Source organism: Aquarana catesbeiana, linkage group LG02 (assembly GCF_042186555.1).
Source record: "Aquarana catesbeiana isolate 2022-GZ linkage group LG02, ASM4218655v1, whole genome shotgun sequence".
NCBI classification, from domain to species: domain Eukaryota; kingdom Metazoa; phylum Chordata; class Amphibia; order Anura; family Ranidae; genus Aquarana; species Aquarana catesbeiana.
In genome coordinates, this window is record NC_133325.1 from 264778608 (window position 1) to 264805251 (window position 26644).

The window sequence follows — 26644 nt, forward strand, 5'->3', positions numbered from 1 at the left end:
AACGTCATATCTTGATAAAAATCTGCTGCCATCTATCAGGATGATGAAGATGAAACAAGGGTGGACATTTCAGGAAGACAATGATCCCAAACACAAAGCTAAGGAAACTCTTAATTGGTTTGAAAGAAAGAAATTAAAGTTGCTAGAATCGCCAAGCCAATCAGCCGAGGGGCGTGGCCGCGGCATGGAAGGGAGCAGACTTGTGTCAGCCGAGCTCCCTCTGACCCGCTCCACACAGCGCTAAATGCAGCAGCATCCTGTGTGATAAAAATAAAGTTGCTAGAAAATAAAGTTGCTAGAATCGCCAAGCCAATCAGCCGAGGGGCGTGGCCGTGGCATGGAAGGGAGCAGACTTGTGTCAGCCGAGCTCCCTCTGACCCGCTTAACACAGCGCTAAATGCAGCAGCATCCAACCTCGGAACACCGGCCTGACGAGATGCCAGCACGGAGGAAGCAATCCCTGCAGCCCCGGAGGACTCCCGGCTCCGATCCAGCTCCCTGGAGGCATATTTTACCGGCGAAGGCCGGCGGCGTGGAGGCGAATCCAAGATGGCGCCAGGTGAGTGTCCCCAGGCCGCACGCGCGGCATCCCCCATCCCCTCACCGTGCCATTCACCTGCATATCCTCATCTCCCCTCCTCACCAGACTCCCGGGGAAGCCTGATGTCTCCCCACTCACTGCCTGATGTCTCCCCACTCACCCCCATAGGTGAACTCCTGAGAGTTACACTCCTTGGCCGAGGATGTCCACGGTGCATGGGTTGCCCAAACCCTTTGGGGCCGGCTGGCCGAGAGGTGACCCCTGCACCATCGGTGTTAGAGTTAATTACTTGCCCCCTGGGCACTAAGTTCTTTCTTTGTTATTTATTATCCATATGTTTTTTGTCCTTTTACTATTTGGAGTGTACTCACATGTTTTTTCTTTTCAGCATCTCAGGTTTAATGGGTCAATTTGCTGCAGGTCTCTCCTCATCCTCCATATACCCTTGGGGCGACCCTACCAGTGACCACCTATGGCTGATCTGAAGATCGTATCGTACAATGTTCGTGGCCTAGGCTCCCCATCCAAATGCAGTAAGTTGCGGCTTGAATCAAAAAGACTGGGTGCACACATTTTACTCTTGCAGGAAACTCATTTCAGGACTGACTCGGTTCCTCGCCTCCTCACACACATATACAACCAATGGTATCTCAGTAACTCACCCAGACCTAAGTCTGGTGGAGTGGCGGTTGCGATACAAAAAAATTGTCCTTTTATTCCCCTAGACCACTATGCGGATCCCGACGGCAGATTTGTCTTTCTGAAAGGTACTCTGTTCGATCACAAGGTTACACTTGTGGCGCTTTATGCTCCTAATTCCAGGCAATTAGTTTTTGGACAACGTGTTGGATACCCTTTCCACTTTTCGTGAGGGACGACTGGTGGTGGGGGGAGACTTTAATGTCTGCCCTGACCCGCAGCTGGACACCTTCTCTGGCCGCTCTACACACTTGTTTGCTTTTCTTTAACGATTCCGTAAGACCCTACATACTAATCATCTGATCGACTGCTGGAGAGTGATTCACCCCACCGTAAAAGACTTTAGCTACTATTCTGATGATCTCTGACCATAAACCCATCTCCGTCTCCCTAGCTTCTCTATCTTTGGATGTCCGGCAATGGACATGGTGGTTAAACGAAAACCTGCTGGATGATGCAGTGGCTCAAAGAAGGGTCTCAGATACCATCTCTCTATATTTTAAGGAGAACATGGTGTGAGAGACGGGGATGGCATATGTATTGGAGGGACATAAGGCCATGATACGGGGTGAACTTATTTCCCAGGGCTCTAGACTCAAAAAGGCATGCAGTGGGGAACTTCAATCCCTGCTGGCCCAGCTACGCACCGCGGAGCTCAAACATAAACGCCAAATTACGCCACTCCTCTATGAGCTACTTAACACACGCCCTCACAGAAAACGGAATGTATTTCACAATATCTAGAAGAAGCACTAACTCCCCAGCTGTCAACACAAATTAGCGAGCAGCTTGACAGGCCTATAGCTGTAGTGGAGATTGAAGCAATTATTAAAGACCTTCCGGAAAGGAAAGAGTCCTGGCCCAGATGGGTTTACCAATGCATATTACCGCAAATTTTCACACCTCCTGTCTGACCGCATGTGCACATACTTGGCATCAGGCACTTTCCTTCCGAAGGAGGCACTGTTAGTACACATTGCTGTCCTCCCGACCGAAGGGAAGGATACATGCACTCCTAGCAGATATAGGCCAATCTCGTTGTTGAACACTGACATCAAGATATTAGCGAAGGTCTTGGCTAATCGACTTAAACCTGTCCTTCCGACGGTAATTCACCCAGACCAAACGGGATTTATAACGGGAACGGAGGCTAGGGATAATTCCAACCGAGCTATACAACTGATTCACTGGGCGAACCTGCAGCGGCCCAGTGCACCCTGTCTCCTACTATCCACGGATGCTGAAAAAGCTTTTGACAGGGTGGGCTGGGCCTATCTCCAGGCGGCATTATCCACATTAGGCCTAGGAAATAACATGCTCAGGTGGATAGGCTCCTTATACAGTTCCCCAGAAGCACAGGTTAAGGTAAACAAGGCGCTTTCTAACCCTTTTCCTATACGGAATGGGGCAAGACAGGGGTGCCCTCTGTCCCCCCTAATATTCGCCCTCACTCTGGAACTGCTACTTAACATGATACAGTCTAACCCTAACATCAAGGGGCTCACGGTAGGGAAGACAGAAATCAAACTTTCGGCGTATGCTGATAACGTTCTATTTTACGTCACAGACCCGCTTATTTCCCTTCCTAACAATATGGCGGAGCTACGGAGATTCCATTCTCTCTCCAACTTTAAAATAAACTATAGTAAATCAGAGATTCTCCCCCTTACTATTCCTCCTGCGATGCGCTCACAATTACAAGCTTCTTTTTCCTTCACGTGGTGTTGTTCCTCTTTAAAATATCTAGGCATTTACCTTCCAGCTACATTTGCACAATTATATACATGTAACTTTGCCCCCTTACTCACCACAATTAAAGCTGATCTTTTGCAATGGGATCATACCACCTTCTCTTGGATGGGACGAGTCAGTATCCTAAAAATGAATATACTGCCAAGAATTCTTTTTTACCTCCAGATGGTACCTATAGCACTACCCAGATCTCTCTTCTCGGCCTTCAACAGCCTGTTCATAAAATTTATATGGCAGGGTCATGTACCCCACTTGGCCCTCCACACACACTGCAGCGTCCTAAGAGACTTGGGGGACTGGGGGTCCCTTCCATACGCAGGTACTATTAGTTGGTTGCCCTGCAAAGGATTCTCGATTGGCAGCATCATACCGCCACCAAATCTTGGGTTCCCCTCGAGAAATTCCTGGCCGGACGTAACTTGTCTCACGCTCCTTGGCTCCCCCAGGACTGTCGAGGCCTTTTGGGTTTCGTGTTGCCGGTCTCTGTCCACGTGCTGAAGATATGGGATACACTAAACACGCGGGGGCTGCTATCGCAGCCGGTGTCCCCGCTTGCACCTCTTGGGGGCTTCCCCTGGTTCACCCCAGGGGAACACCTCTCTTATTTCCGCACGTGGCAGGGGACGGGGAGGCGCGATGCGGCAGGTTTGTACATGAACAAGGCCTAATCTCCATAGATGGCTACAATCCCAATACCGCAGCTTCCCGATGGATGGATGTGCTATAGACAATTACAACACTTTATCAGTAGTTTGCCTAATCCTGTCCAACCTCCCTCCTCCCTGACCCCGTTTGAAAAGCTATGTAAGTCTGTAGACCCCATCCCTCACTCTATTTCCATGCTCTACGAGAAGTTGCAGTCTGCGGAGTCCCAGGGCAAACCAATATACATACGAGAATAGGAGAGAGACCTGCAGCATACGTTCACGGTGGCTCAATTGAGTCATTTGTACCATCTTACTCACAAGAGCTCAGTGGATACTAAGATGCAAGAAAATAGCTTCAAAATAGCTTCAAGCCTGTTGACTCGCTGGTATAGAGTTCCAGTGACTTTGGCTAGGATATATCCGACAGCTTCTGCTGCCTGCTGGAGGGGCTGTGGGCTTCGAGGCACCTTCCTACACATTTGGTGAGAATGCCCAAGGCTTCGGCCCTTCTGGCAGGATATCAGGGCCCAGATAAAGATTATTCTAGATATAGATCTGCAGGATGCCCCATTAGAGTTCTTGCTGCATGTGCCATCCACCCCTCTAACCCTTTACCGTAAATCAATTCTCCCACACCTCTTAAATGCTGCCCGGCGTCTGATTCCTATACATTGGAAGTTGGCCCATGTTCCGGGGCTACCCAACTGGGTGCGTTTGCTCAATGCTTTCATGGCAGCAGAGGAGTGGATGGCGAAGTGCAAGGACAGATACGATAAATCTTACGCTTTATGGGCCACTTGGAAACATTATACATCTAATATGACACAGACACCACCTTCTGCCACTCCCAGGCAGGCAGTTTGAAGGATGATGGTACATAATTAATCTCTTGAAGGATGAGACCTACGCACTTCAAACCCCTAGGATCTCTATAACAGTTACTAACTTACGCTTACTGCTGTCGTGCTGCTTGATTGATTATTTTGTTCTTTGTTCTCAGGTATGCCCATTCTCTTTCTCCCCTTCCCCCACCATCTTACTTTGGGTTATATTGGATGTAGCAAGTGAGATGTTACACCCTAGATATGAGTACGCAATCCTGTTTTGATACAACGGTTAAAATACTCACAAGCTCCCCTATGGCGTGGGGTATAATTTTATGAAGTCATATGAGATCTGCTATCTGAATGTATCAGAGGTTTCTATATGATTACAACCCAATTCCCTTCCTTGTCCCCATGTATGCCTCTCAGGCACATATTGTCTTTTCTCCTTCTTGTTTTGTTGTGGTCTGTTTTCTCAATGTATGTTATTTTGAAAATATAAAATAAAGATTATAAAAAAAAAAAAGCCAATCAGCCGACTTGAATCCAATAGAAAATCTATGGAAAGAACTAAAGAGCAGAGTTCATAGAAGAGGCCCACGGAACATTTAAGATTTAAAGATTGTTTGTGTGGAAGAATGGGGCAAAATCACACCTGAGGAATGCATGTGACTAGTTTCTCCATAGCAGTTATTACCAACAAAGGGCTTTGTACAAAGTATTAAATACATTTTAGTTAGCATGTTCAATACTTTTTTCCTGTGTCATTCCATTTTATTACACATAACTTAATTTCTGAACTTCTTTGTTTTGGTTTCCTTGTATGTATGGATTGTTCCTAATTTTTACGAACAGTCTACTGACTGGAATGGTAACAGCTGATTGGAGAAAAGCCAATGTAGCACCAATATTTAAAAAATGGCCAAGTTACATCCCTGGGAATTATAGACCAGTTAGCCTAACATCAATTGTATGCAAGCTCTTGGAGGGGATGATAAGGAACTATATACAAGATTTTAGTAACGACAACGGTATCATTAGCAGTAATCAGCATGGATTCATGAGGAATCGTTCTTGCCAAACCAATCTATTAACCTTCTATGAGGAGGTGAGCTGCCATCTAGCTAAAGGAAGGCCCATAGACGTGGTATATCTGGATTTTGCAAAAGCATTTGATACAGTTCCCCATAAACATTTACTATAAAAAGTAGGTTCTGTTGGTATGGACCACAGGGTGAGTAAATGGATTAAAAACTGGCTACAGGGGCGAGTTCAGAGGTTAGTGATAAATGGGGAGTCCTCGGAATGGTCTGGGGTGGAAAGTGGGGTCCCCCAGGGTTCTGTCCTGGGACCAATCCTATTTAATTTATTCATAAACGACCTGGAGGATGGGATAAACCACTCATTCTCTGTATTTGCAGACAATACTAAGCTAAGCAGGGCAATAACTTTTCTGCAGGATGTGGAAACCTTGCAAGAAGATCTGAACAAATTAATGGGGTGGACAACTACATGGCAAATTAGGTTTAATGTAGAAAAATGTAAAATAATACATTTGGGTGGCAAAAATATGAATGCAATCTACTCACTAGGGGGAGAACCTCTGGGGGAATCTAGGATAGAAAAGGGACCTGGGGGTCCTAGTAGATGACAGGTTCAGCAATGGCATGCAATGCCAAGCTGCTGCAAGCAAAGCAAACAGAATATTGGCAGGCATTATAAAGGGGATTAACTCCAAAGATAAAACAATAATTCTCCCACTCTACAAGACTCTGGTCCGGCCGCACCTGGAGTATGCTGTCCAGTTCTGGGCATCAGTCCTCAGGAAGGATGTGCTGGAACTGGAGAGAATCCAGAGAAGGGCAACGAAATGAATAAACAGATTGGAGGACCTTAGTTGTGAGGTTAGGTTATGAGCACTGAACCTTTTCTATCTAGAGAGGAGATGCTTGAGAGGGGATATGGTTTCAATGTACAAATACCGGACTGGTGACCCCACAATAGGGATAAAACTTTTCCGCTTAAGGGAATTTAATAAGACACGCGGCCATTCACTAAAGCTAGAGGAAAGGTGGGTTAAACTTAAACTGTGTACAGGGTTATTTACTGTAATGCCCCGTACACACGGTCGGACTTTGTTCGGACATTCTGACAACAAAATCCTAGGATTTTTTCCGACGGATGTTGGCTCAAACTTGTCTTGCATACACATGGTCACACAAAGTTGTTGGAAAATCCGATCGTTCTGAATGCAGTGACGTAAAACACGTACGTCAGGACTATAAATGGGGCAGTCGCCAATAGCTTTCATCTCTTTATTTATTCTGAGCATGCGTGGCACTTTGTCCGTCGGATTTGTGTACACACGATCGGAATTTCCGACAACGGATTTTGTTGTCGGAAAATTTTATATCCTGCTCTCAAACTTTGTGTGTCGGAAAATCCAATGAAAAATGTGTGATGGAGACTACACACGGTCGGAATTTCCGACAACAAGGTCCTATCACACATTTTCCGTCGGAAAATACGACCGTGTGTACGGGGCATAAGTGCGGTTAGGATGTGGAATTCTCTTCCACAGGCAGTGGTTTCAGCGGGGGAGCATAATTTAAAAAAACTATTAGATAAGATGAACAGGGGTATAAAATGTAATACTGACATAAAATCACACACATAGGTTGTGTCTTTTTTCAACCTTGCCTACTGTGTGTAACTGTGTGCATGAATTGTTAACGACATATGGTAAAAATGTCATGCGAATAGCACTTTTAGACATCTATTTACCTAGAAAAATGATGACGTGTTCAAAACTTATTTTACCCGCTGTACACTAGTAATGGCAGCGATCAGCGACTTATAGTGGGAAAGGGATATTGCAACTGACAGTCTGACATCAATTTACACTTTGTGGGAACCACTGACACTAATACAGGTATCAGTGCTAAAAATAATGCTGGAAGGGGTTAAACATCTAGGGCTATCAAAGGGTTAACTGTGTGCCTAACCAGTGTTTGTGTTTACTATGTGTACTGCTTTTACAAAGAGAAGTGATGGATTTTATTCCCTGCCGATGATTTGTGATGTGTCAAATCACATGCACGCCCCCTACCCAGAAGTGCAGGATCACATACTAGGTACGTGATCCTGTGCAGAGCGGCCGCCCTGCTGTGGTATATGTACGGTGGGCGGTTCGCAAGCAGTTAAAGTAAAAGGAAACATGAAGTTCAGCTTGTGATAGAGTGAGTTCTGAGAAAAGCATTTTCTTCTTTGGAAGGAGAATGTTTTTTTGGGATGTATCCGTGACCAGACCCAAGTTTTCCATGCAAAACAAGGCTAGAGAAGAGGTTTTTGGAAGTTGATCACCCAAAGCTGCTTACCTCTGCTATACTGCTTCTCTAACACAGAACCCAGATGCAGCTATCATGCAGGGAAGAATCAAACAGAAAGGGATCACAAAGTGTATATCATCTTTATTTAAAATCTGTGAAAAAAACTACTAAAAACACACTCATTTTAGGGTGCCCCTCCCAGCACCCAGGAATCATCTGCCAGTTTATATGTGTATAAACCGCTGCCGCCGCTCTATGGGAGCTGGCGTGCTGCCATCCACTGTTCGGAGACCAGAGAGGACATGCTCGCCCCTACATGTACAGGTTTCGTCTCAACTTAGACATCACCAGGAGGCAAATTTTCTTGAGTTTTTGTTTTACTTTATTGCAGATTTATGATTTTTTTTTTGCTACTTAATGTACATTTTTTAGTTGTTCTAGAGCATCCACACAAAAGGGCAGATCATGAGGTAATTACTGTAATTGCCCAGTTAAGGCACAGTCCTGGAATATGAAATTGTGTTGCTTGTTCATTGTTCTAGTCCAGTTAGTGGCAGTTTGACAGACAGTAATCACAGCGATAGCTGGTTGCAGAGCTGGGAGAGCTTCTAAGTGTAACTCAAACTTCCTACCCGTAGAATCTTTAAATTAATGTATATCTTTAATTGGTACAGTGAGATTTTGTTTAAGACTGAGGTGGCAGGAACATGACCGAGAAATGTCTTTTTTAGATTTAGCAGGTCTCATTGTACCGAAATAGGCATGGGGAGACGAAGGAGATTTAGGAGCGACAATGCAAGGCTTTTGCGCGCAGCAGAAGTGGAGCATATCCACATTAGCAAGAATATTGCTTGAAACTACAACTTTAGGTGTATAGGAGTCTGAGGGTGAGAAATCTTCCGCAGCCTCCTCTAACACTGCCTCCAGGTCCTCTTCATTCCCTTCTATGTACACCTCTTCTAAGCCAGGCAGATTGTGATCTAACTGAGGTAGAGAAGGAGGAGCTGGAGAAGATCTCCTGCTGATTTGGAGCAGAATGGGACAGATCTCACTTTTGTATCATGTAACACCTTCTGCTAACACCACCAGCTTAACACTTATGCATGCTTTCACATACCCCCTAAAATTAACCAATAACTTACCAGAATACTTGAAGTGTATGTTATGTTAAAGATTCATGTTATTGCACAGTAAATTAACTGGGAGATGCCTTCACATGTACAGTGGGAGAGGCCCATTGGGTGTTTTGGACACAGTGTGAAAGAAACCTTAGGAATGCAACTTATGCCCTGAAAACCACCAATGATCTACAGAGGATGTATGCTGCATACCATGTACAACTCCTGCTGGGAGTTGCTCTATTTTGCAGCAGCAAAGCAAACCATTGTTCTTCCGAACGATGTTTGGAACACTGTTAGAAAGCTTCATTTAGAAATACAATGTAACACCATTGTTGTATTTACTTCATTCTATCATTCTTCAATCTACAGATCAAAGGGGTTAAGCATATATTGTATTTTAAAGCAACCCTAACAGAAAAAAAATATATATATATATATTTTTTTAAATAAAGGTCTTAAAGTGTAAGGAAAGGCTTGCGTTTAATAATCCCCCACAATCGTTTAAGCGTTGTAAGCCCATCCGTATGTATAAAATTGTTTAAAGATGTGTACTGGTACCTTTTTTTCACATGAGAAAAATGCCTGTCTGTTTATACTGGAAGGGTGGCTGGTGGGTGTGTCTCTTGTGGCATGACAGAAGTGACATGCCTGCTCCTCTGTAGCCGGTGTAGCTGAGTCATATTCCTGTCATATTCCTGTCTAGGTCTCTAATGAATGAGAACGCTTGTGCGCCCTCAATAATAAGACCCCTTTCCCACTGAGGTGCTTTTCCGGCGTTTTATCGCTTAAAATAGCTCCTGAAAAGTGCCTCTCATGCCTCCCCAGTGTGAAAGCCCGAGTGCTTTCACACTGGGGCGGTGCGCTTGCGGGACGGGGAAAAAAGTCCTGCAAGCAACATCTTTGGGGCGGTGTGGGCACACTGTATACAGCGCTCCTACACCAACCCTGCCCATTGAAATGAATGAAAAGTGATGCGGAAGTGCCATAACATGGGCGCTTTTAACCATTACTTCGGCCGCTATCGGGGGTTAAAAGCGTCCCGCTAGCGGGTGAAAAGCACTGCTAGAACTAGCGGTGCTCTACCGCTAACAGATAGGGTGGGGCTGGGTGGGACATGGGTGGTATAGGGGCGGGGACGGGCTGTGATGTGAGACTTGCACAGACACTGACTATGGTACCAGGAATTGTCTGAGAGGCCACATTTTGCTGCACTGGCACATAGTTGTCAGTGAAGCAGAGGAGGATTGCTGAATATTTAGATTAGACTGTTTCTATTCAGACATTTACCAATTTCAGTGATGCATAATATCGAAGTTTATTATATTATTGATAGAAATAAAGGTTTTTTTAATTTTTTACCTGGGATTTCACTTTAAATAAAACTAGAACACCTAAAACACATACATTATCAGCCCTATTCCTAACGTGCATGAAAAGTATTGGCACACAAAAAATTATATTATAAATAGAGGTCGACGGATATATCGGCTGGCCGATATATCAGCCGATATTTGGCGGTTTTTTAAATTGATCGGCATTGGCCGATTGTGCTGATAAAAAAGGCCATTATAACTTCAGCGCGACTTGCAAGTTGCCTGAAATCTTCTGTGGAGCGACTTCTCTCCTCTCTGGGCAGCCTGCCAAGTCTGATAAAAGAAGCTAAAGAGATACAATGTTTATACTTATCAATGGACTGAACTCCGTGTGTAGAAGTTCTCAGTTTAACCATTTAAAGACTAAATCTTTTCTGACACTTGTTGCTTACAAGTAAAAATCCTGAATTTTCTGCTAGAAAATCACTTAGAACCCCCAAAGATTATATATATATTTTTTTTAGCAGAGACCCTAGGGAATAAAATAGCGGTTGTTGCAATATTTTATGTCACACGGTATTTGCGCAGCGGTCTGTCAAACGCAATTTTTTTTAAAAAATACACTAATGAATTAAAAAAAAACTAAGCAGTAAAATTAGCCCATTTTTTTTTTCGTCCAAAAGTTTTGATTACCTGTTTTTGTGTATTTAATATTTAAGATATAGTTTTTTTCTTATCTAAATTATACATACAAGTGGTCTGATTGGAGGTTTGTTTTGTTTATTAAATGTTTAAATGTAAAAAAATTTCTGTATCGCTTATTACTTAAGGTTGCTTCCACACTGGAGCGGGCAGGTGTTGACAGTAAAACACTGCTAGTTTTAGCGGGACTTTATCGTCATTTTAGCGGCGCCATATGGCTGCTAGCGGGGCGCTTATAACCCAGCTAGCGGCCGAGGAAGGGGTTAAATGTGCCGCTGCCGAAGCACTTTGCAGGCGCTTCGGTAGCGGTGCGCATTCATTTCCATGGGCAGGAGTGGTGGAGCAGCAGTATACACTGCTCCAAAGATGCTGCTTGCAGGACTGCCAGCGCATCGCCTCAGTGTGAAAGCACTCGGGCTTTCACACTGAGACTGCAGGGGAGCCGTTTTTCAGGCACTTTACAGGTGCTATATTTAGCCCAAAAGCGCCTGAAAAATACCCCAGTGTGAAAGGGGTCTAACTGTTAGATTTTATGAGATGAAGGGGAAAAAAAAAAAAAAAAAAATCGGCCTAACATTTCGGCCCTAAAAAATCGGCATCATATATCGGTCATTGGCCACCGCGATTTCTAAATATCGGCATCGACCAGAGAAAAACCCATATCGGTTGACCTCTAATGAGACACAGAGGGTACTTACGGACAGCAGAACTGTCAGACTGGCAGGAGGGGAGTGTTAGATGTACTAGCAGTTTTAAAAACACTAACAAATTGAAGCCAAACTCCAGCTAAAACTTTATAAGCAGTTACAGAAAACATTTTTTCCTATCGGGATAAAGGTTTTACATAAATAAATAAAAGCTGATCATTGTAAGCACCCCTGCTAGTGTTAAATGATTTGTCTCATCTCCATAAATGATACATTCTGTTGGAAAGCTTGTTCTTTTGAAAAACAACAGACTTACTGGATGAAAATAGAAGAAAGAAAAGCCCAATAAAGAAAATGAATGCAGCCATCACATCTATGAAACAGTAAGCTGCAATACAATAAATGTCTGCTTTTGGATTTAATACCACTTTAAGTTTAGTCTAAAGGAAAAAGAATGATCTCAATATGGCCATGTACACAAGAATCTAAAAAAAAACCTTCATTTATATATAAAAAAAAAAAAAAACAAAAAACAAAAAAAAAAGCACAACATGCCAGCCTTTCCTTAGTAACACAAAAGCTTAGCAACACTCTTCTGGAAGAGATTTCATGTTTTGGGTTATACATGTAGGTAATGCATTAAGGAAAACGTATTCCCCAATGATAAATTGCTGCATCCAGTATGTAAAAGGCAAACATAAATACCATAATTTTATCACTGTCGATGATGGTGTTCAGCCTGTGTGCAATAGTTAGTACTGTGCACTCAGCAAACTTTTCCCGAATTGTCTTCTGAATCAGTTCATCCGTTCTGTAAAAAAAACAAAAAAAAAATCACCACATGAATGTACAGCAGTGTTCATTGTACAGTGCATGTGCTAAAGTATTTCATAAACTACAAAAGTTAAAAGGTTTGCTACCTATGTATGTATGTACCCATGTACCCCATTCTGTTTTCACCAAAAGGAACGGCAGTGCACTACGCAACTGAGTGGCAGTATGTCCACACTCTATTCCCCACCCCTTGGGTAGTATCATTGTTCCCAAGCAGCATACTTCCTCCTTAATAGATTGCGGATGTCATAGGGGGCCATGATTCTAGCGCCATTGCCCTAAAACCAAGATCCTCAGTGGTTTTGGCAGGAGACTTGTGGTCATCCAGTGAGTGGAGAGGCCCTGCAGGTTCTGGACATTAGTTGAGGACTTCATCCCATATTATTGATCTAGAACACTATCAGCTGGTTCACAGATTTTATTTACCCAGCTTAGGTGCAGAGATATTCATATGCAAATCATAGGGCTTCCTTGATGAAAATTCAGTCCTCTACAGTGTTGCAAAAATGCCCTTAGGTAGACTTATTAAAAACAACCCTTTAGGCTGGGTTCACACTTATGCAAATTTCCCCGCATCCAATTTGCATGACAGGAGAGTGTGACCAGCTCACAATGGAGCCTATTCACACAGCTCTGGGGGGGCTGCAGAGCACACAGAAGAAGGGTCCTGTGCGTCTTTGGCTCCGTTTCAGGTCAGATACAGAGGTTGCCCCCCACAACAACACACAGGAGAGGTCCAACCACCTCCCGCACAAAATGGGGAAGGAAGAGCAGAGGTTGTAGAGGAGGTCAGAAAAAGAAAAAGAGAAACCTAGATGGAGGAATCTTTAATCTTAGCAGCATACACTTTAATGAGGAGGAACTTGAAGTTTTGGAATTGGGTTTGAAATATGCTCCGCATAAGAACATTAACAAATTTAGAACCTTTATAGATTTACATAAGTTTATTAGGAGAGTTAACATTAAGAAACATTTTGCTATGAAAACTCAAAATGTTATTGATACAGATCCACAGTTTGAAAATAGTGGGTTGAGGAACAAGTCCACATTTAACCCTAGGCACTGCAACAACCAATGTTTGGATGTTTTCAAGATGATGATTGAACAGGATATAGAGGATATTCATATCCACCCCATTAGAGGCAACAAAAAAATCCAACAGGGCCTCAAGGAATTAGAGAAGAAGAAAGACATCATAATAAGACCAGCGGATAAGGGGGGGGGGGGATAGTTGTGTTGAATAAAACAGATTATAAAAATGAACTTAACCAACTCATAGAAGATAAAGACACCTATCAAAAAATTAAAGGGGACCCTGTGAACAAGCTTAAATCCATTCTAATTAAAAAAATCAAGAAAGCCCAAGAGAAAGGCATATTGGACAAAAAAGAGGCTCAATATCTAATCAACAGCACCTAAAACCCCCATTATATATCAAGTTCCAAAAATACATAAGGATATCCAGAAACCCCCAGGACGCCCTATCATTAATGGGGTAGATTCCCTATTTTCTAGAGTTGGGGAATATTTAGATCATTTCCTACAGCCCAGAAGTTTCCATCCTACACGAAAGATAGTAGGGACCTCATCAATCTTGTCAGGGACGTTCCAATCAATGCACGAATGTTCCTGGTAAGTATAGATGTTGATTCCCTATACACTAACATAAAACAGAAAGACGCCACTTCTGCGATCAAATGGGCGTTAGAAACTAAAACAAAACTACATAGGACCCAAATAGATTTCATGCTAAATATGCTACAATTAGCCATGGAAAATAATTACTTTTGGCATGATAAACAGTACTACAAACAGATAAGGGGAGTAGCCATGGGAGCTAAATATGCTCCCACGGTGGCAAACATCTTTATGAGTAAATGGGAGTCAGAGGAAATATTTGGGAGAAATATATTAGGATTGAAAACATACAGAAGATATATAGATGACATTTTTTTTTAGTTTGGGAGGGCAGTGAGGATTCCTTGAAAAAGTTTTTGGAAAAGATTAACATTAATAAATATAACATATCTTTTTCAGCAAACTATAGTAAAGAAAAGGTCAATTATTTGGACCTGGAAATTTTTCATTCCAACAATAGTTTATATACACAAACTTTAAAAAAAAAAAAACGGATAGGAATAGTTATATCCCTACAACCAGTGGCCAATATCTTGGGGATACCCAAAGGAGGGATGATCAGGATTAAAAGAAATTGCAACTTGCAGGAGGACTATACAACCCAGTCCAATATGCTGGTGGACAGATTTGAGCAAAAAGGATACAAACAACAACAACTTCTAAAAACACAACAAGAAGTAGGAATAATGGATAGAGAACAACTACTCATCCCCAATTCTAAAAAGAGAGAAAGTTATGATTTAACCTTCTGTACGGAATTCAATAGACAGTATAAGCAAATAGAAAAGATCATTAAAAAACATTGGTCCATCTTACTTAGAGATCCAGTTTTATTGAAAACCTTACCTTCACGTCCAAAATTTGTTTACAAACGCCCTCCTGTATTGAAGGACAAAATTGTTAAAAGCATTACTGACGGGCGGGTGATGGGAGGTGAGGACGTGAGAACGTAACGTCCGTCACAGAGGGAGGGGCCTGAGTGTGCCAGCCGGACACCGACTCGAGGATCGCTGTGGAAGCTGCCGGCGGATCCCGGTGAAGGCAAGGGATGAGAGACACCGCATCCCCGCAGAGGGAATGACAGCTGTGTCGGGAATCAAATACAGCCGGAGAGAAACCCGCCAAGAGGAACACCTAAGAACAGCGGGAGAGCGGCTGGGACAGAGCAGCGGCGCGTGAGTAAAGCAGCAGTGGTTCCCCAGACACTCCCCCCGCCGGACGGAGCTGATACCCCCAGGACCGAAGGTGCGTATGCACTCAGCTTTCCGCACTGGAATCCATGTAGGGTACCCAGAGACATAGGAGTGGTAAGAGGCGGAGAGGGTGAAGAGTGGATGGAACCAAGCTGCGAGGAGCAATAGGAACTGAAGACGAGAGGCATTGAAGGGCAGAAGGGCAGAAAAAGAAGGTACCCTGTAAAGGGAAGGTTTAAAATAGTACTGGTGTTTACATCTGTCGCACTGTTTGATAATAATACTCAGGACTCTTTTGAATGGGATGGTAGTAGCTCACGGTTTTACAGCATAGCACAGAGACCTATAAGGGGGCCCGGACACTAGTATAACTTAGAGGAACATTAAGCAATGAGAAAACAGGTAAAGTTATATAAAGTGAAGAAGATCATAGTATTAATTTAAAGGTCTGGTTGAATATGGTTGAAGATAGAAACGGAGAATCAATACGTGAACTCTGAAGAGCACACATATGGCTAAATGACATTTGGTAAAACCTATCTCAGAGCTAAATCCGGGGAGGTACAGAGGAGAGGGGCAGGACCACAAATACATAACCTAAACATATCAGGGGTAAACATCTGAAACTGCAGTCAGAATTCATAAGAAATCGGTAACTGTACATCTCAGTGGGATTGAAAAGTAGAAAGCCCAGACATCTGGTTTATCCTCTCACAAGGGAGGTATCTCTGCACAGTCCCCTGTACCCCCCTCCACCTCTCCCCCTGAAACGGAGGGAGAACAGGGAACTAAGGCTGGGGAAGTGGATAAGAGGAACAAAAAGGAAAGACAATATGAGCAAAACCACAACTAAATCGGCAAGAGGGGGTGCCCCTAAATCCCCGAAAGATAAACCAGTAGTCAGCACGCTAAAACAATATATGACATAAGGAGCTAGCCCAAGGATGATGGATGCGGAGAGACAGGGACTAACTAAAGTAGAAAAAAAAAAGGGGGCTGATAAAAAAATAGGAGAGACCCCAGACCACCCTAGAGAGGATTTTTCTACAGAGGGGGAACTCGAATTTAGTGGAACGGAAGGAAGAACAGCTGAGGCCCTCCCTCCCACAAAAGGAGAAATGATAGAGATGCTCCTGAGGTTGGAAAACTCAATAAAAACAGATATAAGCATGCTGAGAGGGGACCTGGGGAATCTACTGGAAAGAGTAGAAAAAACAGAAAAAACAGTAGAAGATCAAAGACAAGAGCTGGATACCCTCAAACAGCAAATTAAAATAACACAACAAAACCAGAAAAAAATCCTATATAGATTGGAAGATCAGGAGAATAGGAGTAGAAGACAGAACATCAGGATCCGTTCAGTCCCAGAAAAAAAGGGAGAAGATCTGAGGAAAATGATTTCTTCAATACTAGGCCCCCTTATGGATAAAGGGGTGGAGGAACCCCTAAGAGTAGAGAGAGTACACCGAGTAGGATACCTCCAAAGTTCAGAATTAGAGAGGCCACGGGACATAGTAGTTAGATTTAGATTCTATGAAGATAAACTGGAAATTTGGAAGAAACTAAGAGGAAAACCACCTTTACTATATGAAGGAGCCGAGCTCCAGGTGTATGCTGACTTGGCCCAAGAAACCCTGGCAAGAAGGCGACTACTTAAACCCCTATTGGAAATGATGAGATCGCAAAACATCAGATACAGCTGGGGCTTTCCGGCTTGTCTGATCGGATATAGGGGAGGGAGATCTGCTAGAATGCGCTTCCCTGAAGATTTAGAGGATTCTTGCAAAAAACTTGATTTACAGGTGCCAGATATGCCAGGTTGGACGAAGGAAGACTAGTGTTCCCCTACAAGGGGGATAATACCTATAAGATTTAGAAGCAATGTAATCTTCGGTTGGGGGGGTGGTGGAGGGGGGTAAATACAGAAGAACAAATAGGGGTGAGTTAGATTATGCTATTGGAGGCCGGCTGGTCCACCCCATCCTTAATATTCAATCTGAGGAGGGGGGTGGAGGGGCACATTCGGAACCCCACCTTAGGACAAAGAGAGTCGGAGAGGGCTTTGATTTGATTTTTGAGGAGGAAAATGACAACACTTAAATTTCTGACATGCAAAGTGAAGGGACAAAACTCACCTTCTAAAAGACATAAAATTTTAAAAGAGCTGAAGGGATACGGGGCAGAAGTGGTGTCCTTACAGGAGACTCATTTGACACATGATTCAAATATCAGATTGTGGTCGAGGGAGTTCCCGAATTGGTATTACGGGGATACAATATCAAAGCGATCAAGGGGAGTGGCGATAGGGTTGGCGAAAGATGTACAATTTAAACTAGTGGGTATGATGCAAGACCCAGAAGGGAGATTTCTATTTTTAAAAGGAACACTTGGGGAAACAGAATGTACCTTAGCGAATATATACGCCCCTAACAAAAACCCAACAAAATTCCTGATAGACACCCTGGAGAAACTATTGGACTTTAGGAATGGGGGATTGGTCGTAATGGGAGACCTCAATATCTGCCTAGAACCAGAGGTAGACAGTACATCCGGGGCACAGGGGACGACTAACGGTCAGTTGAGAAGGGTAAGACAGAAGATCTATAAGAGTCAACTGGTAGATATATGGAGGATTATGAATGTCAAAGCACGAGACTACACGTTTTACTCCCCTGTGCACCGGACGTACTCTAGGATTGATTATATATTGGTGGACCATGGATTCTTGGATAGGATAGTGGAGTCAAAAATAGGAATTACCACACTGTCAGATCACGCCTCTGTAGAGATGGAAATGCGAATATCTGAAAATCAGAGACAACCCTCCTTGTGGAGATTAAATGAGGACCTTCTGCAAGATGAAGATACCTCAAAGAGGGTAGAGAGAGAACTAAAACACTATTTCCTAACAAACGAAACAGGAGATATCTCTGGGTCAGTGGTGTGGGAGGCCCATAAGGCCTATATAAGGGAGATATTAATACAAGAGGGAGCAATGAAAAAAAAAGAAAGGAGAAATAAAATGGGAAACCTTATGAAAGAAATATATAATATAGAACAAGAACACAAAAAATATAGAGGCCTTCACCAAGCGACGTATCAAATGTTGGTAAATAAGCAAGATGAATTAAAAAAGCTTATGGAACAAGAAACAAAGGAGAAATTTTTCAAAATAGCGAAAGAAAGATACCAGTGGGGGGAACAAGTCTGGCAAACACCTGGCTAGAATGCTCAGAAGGAAAAAATCCCGAAATTTCATAGGTAAGATTCAATTTAAACAGGGAACGATGGCATATGAGACAAAAGAAATAGGTGAAATATTCAAAAATTATTATAATGATCTGTATGCGGGAGAGCAGAAAGGAGGTCAGACAGGAGAAAAAAGCAGAAAGACAAGCAAATTTTTAAAGAACGCCAGGCTACCTAAGATCAAGGAGAGCTCCAGAGAGTCCCTAGAGAAACCAATTACGGAGAAGGAGATAAATGAAGCATTAGCAGATACAGCGCAGGGGAAAAGCCCAGGCCCAGACGGGTTTACTTCATATTATTATAAAAAAATATAAGGATATACTAACGCCTAAGATGTGTCAGTACATGAACGGGCTGGGTGGGGACTTCGAACTGAGTAGCGAGGCACTGTTTGCCACAATTACTGTAATTCCAAAGGAGGGAAAAGATGAGACCTTATGCTCCAGCTATAGGCCAATATCGTTACTAAATGCAGACACCAAAATATTTGCGAAGGTACTTGCTACGAGGATGAAAGGACTAATAAACACACTAGTCCACCCGGACCAAGTGGGCTTTATAGCAAGAAGGGAAGGGAGAGACAATGGGGTGAGAACCCTACTTCTGCTCCAGAAGATAAGGGAGGAGGGACCCCCGGGTCTACTTCTGTCGAGTGATGCCGAAAAGGCATTCGACAGAGTAGAATGGGGGTTCATGTTTCAAACATTAGATATAATGGGAATAGGCCCAAAGATGATACGACGGATTAAAACGCTGTATAAACAACCAAGGGCAGCTATCAAGATCAATGGATCCCTCTCAGCATCCTTTGAGATGAAAAGGGGGACGAGACAAGGGTGCCCCTTATCCCATTTGCTCTTCGTTCTATCCCTAGAGCCACTCCTCGCAACAATTCGAAACAACCCCGACATCGTAGGGTTTAAGGTTGGAGAAGAAGAGCACAAATTGTCCGCATTTGCGGATGACGTGCTCTTTTATATAAGTAACCCCGGGAGTACAATGCCAAACTTGATTAAAACGCTTAAACAATATGCTGAGATAGCAAACTTCAAAATTAATATGGGGAAATCTGAAATTTTGAATATAAATTTAGGTAAGCTAGAAGAGGAGAAGATGAAGAGGGAATTTCAATTTGTATGGAAGAGAGAGATAAAGTATTTGGGAATAAAACTAGCCAACTCTCTGAAGAAGATATATAAAAGAAATTATATTCCCCTTCTAGATGAAATAAAGAGGGAGGGTAAAAAGCTTCAGATTAAACCACTATCCTGGGGGCGTATTAATGCTATAAAAATGATTCTTCTCCCAAAGATCACATATATATTCCAAATGTTACCAATTACCACAGTTTTATATTAGAAAGCTAAAATCAATAATAACAAACATCATCTGGAAAAATAAAAAGTCGAGAGTTTCTTTAAAAATATTAAAGCAAGATAAAGAAAGAGGGGGTCTGGCGGTTCCTGATATTCAAAAATATTACAAAGCAATAATTTTATGGAGAGCGATAGAATGGGCAAGGGATAACCAAGAAAAAAGATGGGTAAATATAGAAAAATTTTACAGTAAGGCACATTTAGGATCTATTATTTGGAACCCTCCTCACTACAGAAGGATAGATGAAAATACACATTTCCTGACATGGGTGGTGTTAAAGATTTGGGATGTAACGTATAAGCACTTAAATAAGACATATAATTCACCTTTACTATCACTAAAAGATAATGAGTATTTTGCACCAGGGAAAACAAGTATAGGAGGGAATTGGATAAAAAAAGATAAGGTCCAACTTAGAGAGATATTAAAAAAAGGAAAAATAGTTGCACTTCAAGAGTTAAAACAAAACACAGATGTTTGGGTGATTGATGCATGGAGGTACGCACAATTAGATCATTTTGTGAAGAAATTACCACAGCCAATAAGATCAGGAGATGAATTGACGGCTCTAGAAAGGCTGTGTATATCAGAAAATACAAAAAACACTATATCAAAGATATACAAAATGTTGTTATTAGAGGAAGAAGCAGAGGTACCCACATTCATCAAAAAATGCGAAAGGGAATTGGGGACACAGAAAGACATAAGCACCATTAGGAAAATTTTGGACCTTGCCCATAGCTCAGCAGTGGATATAAAAACAGCTGAGATGAACTATAAATGCTTAGTCAGGTGGTATGCAACACCAGAAAGGACCTGCAAATATCAAGAAGGGAAGTCGGCAGACTGTTGGCGGGGGTGTAAGGAAGTGGGCACAATGGCCCACTTATGGTGGAATTGCCCAATTATTAGAAAGTATTGGGAAAAGATTTTAGCAATCATTAAAGAAATTAAGAAACTAAAACTGAGTTAAAAGGAGGATCCATGGATAGTGCTCTTCTACGGCACAGAAGGGAATGTGAAACAGTACAAGGCCTCCTTGGTCCCACATTTATTAAATGCAGCTAAAAGGCTAATTCCTAAAAATTGGCTGGTAAAAGAAAGCCCCCAGATATGGGAGTGGATAAATGCTGTGGAGGAAACTTATATCATGGAACGGATGTATTATAATAGGGAGAAATTGAGGGAGGGGGTAAAGGATAAGTGGAAGTGTTGGAGTGAGTTTAAAAAATCATGGAGCTATGCAGAAAAAATTAGGATCTAGTCTAGCTATTGAGGTTATCACGGGTATTGCACAGGGGATGGGGGGGGAGGGAGGGGGTAACATATATATATATATATATATATATATATATATATATATATATGGGTAGTGAAATGGAGAGATAATACAATAAAGAAAGATTTTTATAGTTTTGTGGGGGGGGGGGGGGGGATAAGAATTGGTATTGTTTTTTTTGTTGTGTGTTTTTCTATGTTCTTTTTGATATGATGACAAGCCACGGTAATGTGAGGATGAGAAGAGACATATATGAACGGCTAAGCTGATTTAGGTCTCTCCAAAACTTTCTGAGGTGGCAAAAAAAAAAAGAAAAAAAAAAAAAAAGCATCCCTGACCCCCCTAAGAAGCTGGTAACCTTCCTCGATCAAACAGGTTTCTTTAAATGTGGCAGATGTCTTATCTTCAGAACATGTAAGGGTGGAAAGAAAAAGACTATGCATTTTAAATCTAGGGTAACAGGACAAACATATGAAATACCCAAATTCATAACCTGTGGCACTACACGTCACATGCCTTTTGGAATGTGAATGTGGTCTCCAATATGTGGGAAGAACCACAAGACAACTTAAAGTTAGACTGAGGAAACATATTAATGATATTAAAAAGGGTTTCCAGAAACACAGTTTATCATATCATTTTAGGAGATTCCACAATAGAGATCCATCTAAACTCACATTTTGTGGCATTGATAGGGTGGAGAAACATTGGAGGGGTACCAATCTTAAACAGGCTATCTCCCAAAATGAGACCCAATGGATATACAAATTACAGTCCTTAATGCCGAAAGGGTTAAATGTGGACCTGGTCATTAATTGTTTTATTTTTTATTATTTATTTTTTTATTTAATTTTATTTTATATTTTATTTTTATTTTTAATTTTATTTTTATCATTATTTTAATTTTTACTTTTATTTTATTTTATTTCATTTCTTTCTTATTTACTTTATTTAATTTTGTTTCATCATTTGTTAGACCAGGTCCTCATTATATTATTTCCAACTATTTATCTATATATTTTCCTCTAGATGGAGTATACTGTCATTGTCATAATGGTTCACATAATGTAATATACTTTGTTCTGGTTTTAATGTAATACCGAAGTACCAACACTAGATGGCCTCTGATCACTCCCTGCTAATCCAGGAAGTAGGATGTTAATGTTTACCTTTTGTCAACAAAGATTACATCACTTCCTGTGCCGATGATCACTTTCGGTCTCGGTGGAAAACATCACTTCCGGTTCCGGCGGAAACCGAAAGTGAGGCCAATTTCGTACTGCACCATCAATGAGAGTAGTGGGAGTCATTGGGTGTAGTAGGCGGTACTTGAAGTATATAAGGCAGCCAATCACAGACTCCATAAGCTTCTGATGATGCCCAGTGGGAGGGGCGAAACATGTCAAGCTAAGGATAATCTGTGAAGGCTGTTTGGATGCCAAGGCGGCAATTTTTGCACATTTTAAAGATTATGATGTAAGTGTAATGATTTTAAACTTTTTATTAAACCTTGCAGTATTACACTATATGCCCTCTTCTCTTCACTTGTCCAAACTTTACTACCCGGACCGTCTTTGACCAAGTAAAGTATGCAGGATCAAGTGGTGGAGGAGAGGAGATTCCATTCTCTGAGGCACAACCAATCTACATGTCTGCTGAACAGGAGACACCATCCTGATATACACAGGCGTATTTATCATCTTTATCTGGTGAGTGGGGATCCAGGAGGGGAGCACAAGAAGTCCCCAAGATTACCTCAACGTGTCACTAGCCTTGCACCTCACACTTGATTAACTTTATTGATTGCACCTCATTTTGTATTTTTTGAACTTTATTGAATGCATTTTTTGCACTATATTGGCACTTTGTCACACATGTTGTCACATGACACACATTTGATGCGAGTATATGTACATTTATGATTCAGAGAGGTAGCGCGGAGTATAAATTTTCTGTTGTCATTCTTTACAATTGTGGTTGGGAAAGGGGGGTGTAAAAACATGCGGCTGAGCCATGTTTGTACTGCCCCCCCTCAACCACTCCTCTTAAAGTTATTGTAAAGGAAATAAAAAAACAAACATGCCTATACTTACCGGCTCTATTCAGGTCCCCTGCTGGCGCTCCTGGCCCCTCCCCTGTCTAGTTCCTCCATGGGAAGCCACTTTCCATGAGGGCATTCATGCATGCTCGCACCCCAGTCCTTTAGCTGCGCCCATTGACACAGACAGCGGGACTCAGCCCTCACCCCCCCGTTCCCTTGTCACTGGCTTTGATTGATAGCAGTGGGATCCAATGACATGCCCTACTGACACTGAGTGTTTGCCCTGGGTGAAAGAATGTCTAGCTTTGCCACTGCTTGGGAGAGCCCAAAGCAGGAATTTACTGAGGGGTGGGAATGCCTAAGAGACAGACTTTAGAACAGAAAGAATGACTGAAAGGTAAACCTGCAAATATTAACCATATCTAAATGGAACAAAACATTTTGTAGGATGAATAGGAGCTAAACAAAGTATGGGAGAACCACATCCTACACGAGGCAGAAAGTCTATACCACATCAGGAAAGAAGAAGGCTCTACACCACTTTACTCCAGGGTAGGAACAGAAAGGGTACTGTACATCATTGGTCTTCAGCCCTGTCCTCAAGGCCCAATAACAGGCCAGGTTTTCAAGATAACTGAAATACATCACAGGTGGTATCATTTGCTGCTCAGTGATTGCAGTATTCTAGTCTGCATCTCCCCAAGGTAATACATAAAACCTGGCCTGTTAGTGGGCCCCGAGGACAGGATTGATGACCACTGCTGTACATGACAAGACTGGCAGTCCACAAAAACATGCCATGCAGGGGTAATGGCAACAAGTAAGGCAACTTTAAAAGTAAGGAAGTAAGGAAGAAAGATGAATGTGATAGACCAACACAAAGTGGCACATAATTGAGAAGTGGAAGGAAAATGATAAATGGTTTTCACAATTTTTTATAAATAAATATCTGAAAAATTTGGCATGCATTTCTATTCAGCCCCCTTTACTCTGATACCCCTAACTAAAATCTAGTGGAACCAATTTCCTTCAGAAGTCACCTAATTAGTAAATAGAGTCCACCTGTGTGTAATATAAAATCAGTATAAATACAGCAGTTCTATGAAGCCCTCATAGGTTTGTTGGAGAACCTTAGTGAACAAACAGCCTTATGAAGGCCAAGGAACACACCAGACAGGTCAGGGATAAAGTTGTGGAGAAGTTTAAAGCAGGATTAGGTTATAAAAAAATATCCCAAGCTTTGAACATCTTACAGAGGACTGTTCAATCCATCATCCAAGAATAGAAAGAGTATGGTACAACTGCAAACATACCAAGACATGGCCGTCCACGTTAACTGACAGGCCAGGCAAGGGGAGCATTAATCAGAGAAGCAGCCAAGAGGCCCATGATAACTCTGGAAGAGCTGCAAAGATCCACAGCTCAGGTGGGAGAATCTGTCCACAGGACAACTATAAGTTGTCCACAAATCTGGCCTTTATGGAAGAGTGGCAAGAAGAAAGCCACTGTTGAAGGAAAGCCATAAGAAGTCCTGTTTGCAGTTCGCGAGAAGCCATATGGGGACACTGCAAACATGTGGAAGAAAGTGCTCTGGTCGGATGAGACCAAAATTGAACTTTTTGGCCTAAAAGCAAAATGCTATGTGTAGCAGAAAACTAACACTGCACATCACTCTGAACTCATCGTCCCCACCATAAACAAGGTGGTGGCAGCATCATGTTGTGGGGATGCTTTTCTTCAGCAGGGACAGGGAAGCTGGTCAGAGTTAATGGGAAGATGGATGGAGCCAAATACAGGGCAATCTTAGAGGAAAACCTGTAAGGCTGGATTCACATCTATGCATTTTTTTGCATTTTGCACTACAGTCCATTTAACATGGATTCCTATAGAATACGTTCTGTTGTGAAAATCTGCAAAATGCAAAAAGCACAAAAATGCATAGATGTCAATCCAGCCTAATGCCCCGTACACAGGATCGGACATTGATCGGACATTCCGACAACAAAATCCATGGATTTTTTCCAACGGATGTTGGCTCAAACTTGTTTTGCGTACACACGGTCGCACAAAGTTGTCGGAATTTCCGATCGCCAAGAACGCGGTTATGTACACCACGTACGAGACTAGGAAAGGCCAGTTCGGAACCAAGCGCGGCACCCTTTGGGCTCCTTTTGCTAATCTCGTGTTAGTAAAAGTTTGGTGAGAGACGATTCGCGCTTTTTCAGACTCGTGGTTTTCAGATAATTTTCTGTTCAGTTTGTGCTTGTGGGTTTGGATCTGCTCTTCAGTGCGTGCAGCAAGTGACGCGTGACTCTTGTCATTCTGTTCTTGTTCGTTTGTTACTGTTTTTCAGGTCGCTCTTCACAGGCCTTGCTGTTCTTCAGTGCATTCTGTTACTTCGTTCTGAGCAGCCGACCGTTTTCTAGCCATGTTGCGTATACGTACTCCTCGTAGAGTTCGTGCTGTGCGGGGGCTTGGTGTTGGGGTCCTGACCTTGACACAAGTCCAGTCCATGAACAGGGTGGGGAGCAGTTCATGGACCAAGAATTGGTTGCTTGAGGGGGCGTGGCCAACAGCCGGGATGTGAGGATGTGAGAAGCCTGAGCTCCGTCTGTGCCGCTTCAATCCTGTCATCATCCTGCTAGCCCGGTCGCCATCCGACAACATCCTCAGCCTCCACAGACCCCTGAGACTCCTAAGAGCAACCTGCGATGATAACATACGGCCCAGCAATGGAGGAAGCCCCGGGATTTGATCCGCCGACACCGTCGTTTCAGCAGCAGCAAAATGGCGCCGGCCGGCCTCATGCTCTGAAGCACAGCCATCCATCCACCTCTCTGCCGGCCCAGCAGCAACATCATGGGAAGGGTGAGTCACAGCGTGCCCCTACCTGCAGCCCTGAAGACCCCCTGCTGTTCTCCCCTTCAGAGGACACTGACCCAGCATCCCATCCCACTGCTGAGGCGGCCATAGGCCCTGCAGAGCCATCCCTCTCTCAAATAATGGAGGCTATACAGCACAGCCATGCCTCTCTAACCACTCAGATGGACTCCATCAAAACAGATCTGTCATTTCTAAAACATGATGTGCAAAATTTGAGGCACAGAGTACAAAATGCAGAGCAGCGAATAGGGGATTTAGAGGATGACACACGTCCCCTACAGGGATCGGTCAGGGAGCTGCGTCAGGCCCAAGAGTACACATCTGACAAACTCACAGATATGGAAGATCGTCTAAGACGCAATAACCTCCGCTTCCTAGGCTTTCCAGAGGGCTCGGAAGGGAGAGCCCCAGAACAGTTTATGGAACAATGGCTGACATCCACTTTTGGCGCCAATGTGTTCTCCAAAATGTTTGCCATTGAAAGAGCGCATAGAGTCCCACTTCGCCCCCTACCCCCTGGGGCGCCTCCACGGGCTATGCTTATTAAGCTACTATATTTCAGAGATAGAGAAGCC

General features: G+C 42.9%; 1 protein-coding gene across 1 annotated transcript in view; it reads right to left on the reverse strand.

Annotated features, from left to right (window-relative positions):
- The window catches only part of ABCC4 (ATP binding cassette subfamily C member 4 (PEL blood group)), a 627509-nt gene that overhangs the window by 43561 nt on the left and 557304 nt on the right, over window positions 1-26644 (reverse strand). The window contains exon 29 of the mRNA XM_073614376.1: window positions 12281-12386. Within this exon, the coding sequence (XP_073470477.1) occupies window positions 12281-12386 (106 nt within the window). The remainder of the gene's footprint in view (window positions 1-12280; window positions 12387-26644) is intronic.